Source organism: Helianthus annuus, chromosome 14, assembly GCF_002127325.2.
Source record: "Helianthus annuus cultivar XRQ/B chromosome 14, HanXRQr2.0-SUNRISE, whole genome shotgun sequence".
Classification (NCBI taxonomy): Eukaryota; Viridiplantae; Streptophyta; class Magnoliopsida; order Asterales; family Asteraceae; genus Helianthus; species Helianthus annuus.
Window position 1 is genome coordinate 160,233,732 of NC_035446.2, and position 7,063 is coordinate 160,240,794.

Genomic DNA, 7,063 nt, shown 5'->3' on the forward strand with positions numbered 1-7,063 from the left:
ATTGGCTTTTCTTCATGCAGTTGCGGAGTGTCTTGATGAACGGGAAAGATTTGGCTGCGTGATTGGCTAGGAATCGGTTGAGTGCTGCCAATCGTCCTGCCAGTTTTTGTATCTCTTTGATGGTTGATGGGGAAGGCATTTTTTCGATTGCTTGAACTTTCTCAGGATTCATTTTGAAACCATCTTTCGTAACAATGAAACCCAGTAATTTTCCTTCTACCATGCCAAAAGAACACTTCGCTGGGTTTAGCTTGATACTTACACCGCGCAAGGTGTCAAATGTCTTTTGAATATTCATCAGCATCATACTTTCTTCTTTACTCATAATCACCAAGTCGTCCACATATACTTCGATATACTTGCCGATGGCATCTTTGAACGTTTCATTCATCAATCTCTGTTAGGTCACCCCTGCATTCTTTAGGCCGAAAGGCATTTTGGTGTAGCAGTATAGCCCTGTCGGCGTGCGGAATGCGGTTTTGTCTTCATCTTGGACGACCATTTGAACTTGGTGATACCCCTTGTAGCAGTCAAGGAAGCACTTCCATCTGAATGTTAGCGAGTCGATCTTTTCATCGATATCTGGTAAGGCGTAACAGTCGCGTGGACATGCCTTGTTTAGATCTTTGTAGTCTACACACATTCTCCAACTACCGTTTGGCTTCTGTACCATTACTGGGCTCGCCACCCATGTTTGGTATCTGACTTCCCTGATGATTCCCGCATTCAACATCGTGTTTTATGTCTCCTAAGTGGCGCTTGGCATGTACCACCGGTTTTGCTTCTTCCATTTGAGAGTAACACCGGGAATGATATCTGCCCGAGAGGAAAGACGGCTTCATTGCAGAAACCAGTAAGTGGGTAATCGACTGGCTCTAAGCGTGCCTTATCCTCTTGATCGAATTGATTAAAACATTGTTCGTATATGATGTCTGCGGTGCTCCCTGGATCAATGAAAATGTAATCGGTTTGGTAGTGACCGATTACGCCCGAGATGACTATGGGTCTTCTTTCTCTTGGGCCTCCTCTTACAATAGGGAAGACAACTTGCCTTTCGCGCCACGAGTCGTCTTGTGCGCGTTTGTTATAATTTTTTCTTGGCTTTCGCGGACCCCCTTGAACCATGTGGGTTTCTAATTTCCGGAGTTTTTTGTTATCTGGCCCTTCTTCTCTTCTTTGAATTTGGCGATAGTCACGCTTTCCACCCTTTACCAAATAAGTGTGTTTTCCATCTCTCAAGACCCTTTCTATTTCTTGCTTTAAGCTGAAGCATTCGTCAGTTAAGTGACCTGTGTCTTTGTGAAATTCATAGAAAATATTGGGATCTTGACCCCTCTTGTTTCGCATTTGTAGGGGTGGTTTAAATTGGTGATTCTCTGTGGCCAAAACCTCGGAAGGGGTCTTTGTTAGTGGTGTCCACTGTTTCTCCCTGTTTTCCCTTTTTACCTCTTTCCGGTGGGCTATCTGATTAATTGTGTGGCGCGCATCCTCCCTTGCTGGGCTTCTTTCTCTATGTCCGGACGCTTTCCATGGTTGGCTTCTGCCCTTTTTGTTGTGCCGGTCATTGTGGTTATATCCACGCTGACGGTGATCATCACCGGTCAGCTGTTTGTCTGTTTGCGCAATGGTCTTGGCTGCTTCAATGAAGGTTTCCCAATCTTTGGGTCCTCCATCTCTTCCCTTTACTCGCTTGATTAGATCGTCGCATTTGACTGCCCTCATGAAGTGCACGCGCATCATCTTCTCGCCTATATCACCAATTTCCAGACATTCTTTGTTGTATCTAGTGATGAAATCTTCCACGCTTTCGTGGTCCTTGCGCCATATGTTTAAACAATCAGCTGGATCTCTAGTATGTCTGCGCTGCTGAGAGAAGTGCGCGAGGAACTTCTCTCGAAAGTCGATCCATGATTTGATTCTTCCTGCTGGCAGGCTGTCGAACCAAATGCGTGCTGCGCCGACAAATGTTTGAGCGAAGAGATGGCACCAGGTTGGTAAATTCCATCCTCCTGTTGCTCCCGCGCCATTAAAAACTTGGAGATGATCATCCGGGTCTGTCAAGCCGTTGTATTTGCCCACGTTGTGTGGCAATTTTGTTTTGTCTATAGCGGCCGTGGTAATTTCCTTAATGAATTTTGAATTTTCAGCCATGTCGTCTGGACGATAGCTCAGAGTGTAGTCGTGTTCTGCTTTTGGGTTATACCCTGCGCGCTTGGCGGGTTTGTACGATTCATTTTCTGGGTGTAGTCTGCTGAATACTGTGCTCTCCCCTTTGTATGTTGGATCATCTTCTTCATCGTCCCATTCAGTATTCATGTTGTGTGTGCCCAAACGGCTTTGGATCGGCTTTCTTTGCGGGTTTTGGACATAATTGCTTTCTGTTTCACCATAAGTGTCGCGCGTATCGTGCGCACTTGGCTTTCTGATGTTTGGCACAGGTGCCTTCTCCGGACGCAAATTCCATGCGTTGATCTGCTGAGTTGTGTGTGTACTCAGAGACCGTTGCGCTGGAGTGACGAAGGCTGACTGGTTAGCTTGTGCTTGGAGCAAAGCTTGTTGTGCGCTAAGTTGTGTATAAACGAGGTTTATAGACGGCATCTGTTCGGCATACTAGGAAGCCAGAGTTTTTCCTTCGAGTAGCCCTAAAAGTGCAGAGAAATTCAGCTGTGCTTGTTCCGATGGAGCTGAGGGGCCAGCTCCATGGCTTGGTGTTTGCACTGGTGGGGGTGTTTGTTGGACTACCCCAGGTGAAGGTTGGATAGTGGCTCCATTTGTGGTTTGGGTGATGATCCTAGTTGGAGGTTGGAAGGTGGGTCCAGTTGTGGTTTGGCTAACAACCGTGGATGCACTTCCAAAAATACTAGGAAAATTGTTGTTCATCTGCCCTTCTTGGATGATTTCGTTCCTTTGGCTCCTTTGTACGTGTGCTGTGTCCGAAATGAGCTCAAAGGAAGAAACTTCTCCGTCCACCTGGTGTGAAGGGTTTATTTCAGTCATTTTGACGAGTGTTTTTCGAAGAGAAAAGAGATGATTGTGGTTTTTGCAAAAAGCGGATGGCGCCAATGATGAAACACAGAATGACGCTGAGGTTAAACTGTGGGGTTGTTTCTCCTGTGGGTTCAATCTCTTTTCTAACTTGCGGAAATGACCTAGATCCTGCAAAACAGCAACACCGTTAGTCTCGTTAAGAGGGGAATATGGGGGTTTCCCTCTTAACCAGGCTCCGGCGTGAGAATAAGTACTGTTCCGAGGGAGAATAAACAGTGTGTGTTGAGTGTGTGAGTATAGAGAGTAAGATGGATCAACCTGAATGATGAAGGGTCCTATTTATAGCCGGAGGGTGAAGGAGGGAGGAGCAGCTGTGCCAGCTGTGGTTGCGCGCCAGCTGTCCGACCAAGGGGAATATCCTCTTGGTCTCCTCTGCCATGACCAGGGTAGTGGTACACGTGGCACTCTTACATTTGTTCATTTTGGAGATGTCGTATTGACATTGTCGGGCTGCTCCTTGATTTGTTGCAGGCTTACATGGCGTTCGATGTCTGGTGACACGTGTTGTCCTTCTTGTCGGACGGAGCATCTTTGGTGCCACCTTGACGTCTTCCAGAAGCTTCTAGAAGTTTCTGGATTACCTTGCTGATGTAGGGATAAAAAAGTGATGTGGTCCTTGCCGTGTAGGCGAGGAATTGGGACTATACCTCTTCAGGCACCATTAAAAGGAAAGGAGTTATGTATTAGTCGGCTTAATAAACACTAGGTATTTCTTCTTAATAATGCGGTTATATTTTTTCTTACGATTTAATTAATAATCTAATTGTTTGATCTGTGTTGCTTCTTTCTACACTAACAAAGATAATTGGATCTAAATGATTGAAATTGTATAACAACACTAGCTAGTGGGTACCGATAAAACGTTTTCATATTATTTTTATGATGGTATGAACGTGCATGACTGTTGGTGACACATATACCATCGGTGGTGTCATCATATCTTTATGCATAAAAACTTGATTTAGTTTGTGAGCAATTAAATTTAATATGCATAAACACTTTATTTAGTTTGTGAGCAAATTTAAAAGAACATATATTATATATTTAGTGAAAGTGTAAAATACAATATCCTTTAACGTACAATGTGTACGAGATGAAATAATAACATGCGTGATTATTTTTATAACACGTGTGATTAGAGTTTTACCCCATGCATGATTTCTGATTTTGTACATGTGTGATTATGTTCATGCGTGATTATGGTTTTCAACATGCGTGATTATGTTTTTTCAACATGTGTGATTATGGTTTTGAGTTTTATAACATGCGTAATTTCGTCTCGTACGCATCGTACGTTAAGAAATATGTTACATTAACCAACCCCTATATATTTATAAAAACAAGTTAATTTGAATTATATTTATTGCCAACGTCTCTTTAAAGCTTTAAATACTTATCTAAAAATAAAGTACCTGGAATTAACTGAAAATCTCTCAGTATAAACAATGAACCATATACTTAAATAGTTTTTTTTTAATATTGAACTTTTAGCAAGTCACCATACTAATAGTTCTTAATAGTGGCGGAACTAGAAGAAAAAATCAGGGGTATCCCAACTTTTTTTTTAACCATTTCTAAGTATTCGAGGGTCCTGTGCGGCTAGTAAAAATGGGCCCTAAAATCTTTTTTTTACCTAGGGTCATATGTGACAAGTGTTTGTGTCTATATATATAATTATTAGGTTACAGACCCATGAGTTAAATAAAAAATTATTAAAAACTTAGTAACAAGATTTAGAAATTACAATATAATTTTTTGAGATAAGATACGATAGAAATTAGGTATTAGATATGTGTGTTATAAAACTATTTTTAGAAGCAAAATAGTTAATCAACCTTTCTTAATCCATGTATTATAATATAGTGTGAGAGAATGAAAACAATATAATTATAGTATCCAACTATAAATTCCATTTTTTTCATTTTAAAGCATATGTTGATTATTATTTTTTTATCAATGCTGAAACACACACGAGAACATTATCAAGTAATTTTTTTTATAAAACTTTAAATATTATTTAGAAGTTTTATAAATCATATTTTATTTGTGATAAAAATATCTTTAAAAAATCCAAAAACTTATTAATAAAGTAAATACAATACTGTATAAATGATAAATAAACGAAATAAAAAAATAAATAAAATAAACAGGTAAATGGTTATAAAAGAAATTAAGTTTTACTATATTAAGTACAATTGCTTTTCATTCATATTCCCAATGTTCCTTTTTCATTGAATGAACGTTTTCTTTATACATTTCCCAATGACTTCATCTTCTCCTCCATGAGTTGCAGCAACCTGCAAGTTCTTATCGACCGGAACTTTCAGATTGAAAATTTTCATTCCATCTCATCTTCACCTAAACTAGTATACTGAGTGGGCATTATAATATTTGCTTAGGGGTATCCCCGATAAATAAAACCGAGTTGAGATATATTAATTGCACTTCGCCAAAAAAATTGAGGGGTATCCCGGGACACCCCTGGTGTCCATATAGGTCCGCCCCTGGTTCTTAAGGTCATACGATATGGAACATCATGGCTCACACATGAGACTATGTGGCATCGTGGCCACATGGAATACCACGCCCCTCCCTCATGATTCACTTAGGGGTTGTTTGGTAACATCTGAATGGTTAAGTGCTAAACCAGTAAGAGGTCTGAACCATTAAGTGCTGAACTAGCAAGAGGTATGAACCATTAAGAGCCTGTATAATGCTTAACCGTTCAGAGGCAAATGTCTGACCAATTCAAATTAGAGGTCTTAACCATTCAGACTCTGTATAAATCTTAACCATTCAGAGGAAAATGTCTGAACCATTCAGACATCTGCTTGTGAAACAAACAGTCTAAACCATTAAGTGCTGAACCAGTAAGAGGTCTTAAACCATTAATAGCCTCATTAAGATATAAACAAACAGCCATTATTTGAGATTATGGCCTGAAGCTTTCTGTAGAGAAGGAAGATACTATACCTTCATTTTTTAAAATAATTTCATTTAGAAAGTATTTTGGTTTTTATCTAATAATTTATGCTAGCTAGTATTCTAAAGAAACGAAATAGCTTAACTTGTTTTTTATGAAAAAATTGATATAAACTTTAGAAAAAATGCTTGTTTCAGTTAAGGCATCAAGAACTTTTCTTTTTGTGTTTTTAAAGTAAGTAAACTTTAATCTAGTGTTTTAATATTATGTAAGAGTTAAATGCCCGGATAGTTATAGTCCCTAATTTTTCAATATTCGTTCCCGGATAGTCCCTGTGTCAAACATTAGTTAGTTTTCTCAGTTAAGAATGTGTGAAATGACAAAAATACCCCTACCTTAAAAAGAAAAAATCATAGAGACTATCCGGGCATTTAACTCTAATTAATATTTTAGAATTTATGTGGGACCCACCACCCACCCTACCCACTTCATCTTCCCCACTCCACTCCACACCACCATCTCAATAATCACTATATTATAGTGTGATTTTCGTCACCACTCAATGATTCAAACACTCAATCAACGTGTTCTTCAACTTTTATGAAGAAACCCACTTTAACTTCATACAATATCTCATTTTTTTCCCGTGATTTTGAAGCGAATCACTCGATCCGTTCGATTCGATCGCTGATAAGTGTTTCTATCATTCAAATTTCGTCAATCGTTGAAGAAATCGGCTTCGATCCATGTAAAAAATTCTTGAATTGCAGTTTTACGATCTGAGTTTTTGAATTGAGTCATTGCGTTCTACGGGGGTTCCAAGGGGGCAACGCCCCCTTAACGAGGGTCCGGGGGCAGCGCCCCTGGGAGCAGGGTCCAAAGGGCGGCAGCCCCTGGCGGGGTCCAAAGGGCAGAGCCCCTGGCTGGAAATTGCCTTAATAAAACAGCATCAGAAAATTTAATTTTCTGGAAATTGCCTCATTTTTATGTGTTTTCAGTCCATTGCGTTTTAGAAATTACATTTTCTTTTGTGTTTTTAGGCTATTGCGTTTTAGAAATAAGACATTTTTTGTGTTTTCTGGCCATTGCGTT

At 39.8% G+C, this 7,063-nt stretch overlaps 1 protein-coding gene across 1 annotated transcript; it reads right to left on the reverse strand.

Annotated features, from left to right (window-relative positions):
• Window positions 1-726: 726 nt before the first annotated feature.
• LOC110907707 lies at window positions 727-2,598 on the reverse strand. Its single transcript, XM_022152650.1, has one exon. The coding sequence runs from the start codon at window positions 2,596-2,598 to the stop codon at window positions 727-729; it is 1,872 nt and encodes a 623-aa protein (XP_022008342.1).
• Between the last annotated feature and the right edge of the window lie 4,465 nt (window positions 2,599-7,063).

What these genes read in the sequence shown, in the direction of transcription:
- LOC110907707 (XM_022152650.1), bottom strand. Translation starts at nt 2,598, where the DNA reads ATGCCGTCTATAAACCTCGTTTATACACAACTTAGCGCACAACAAGCT.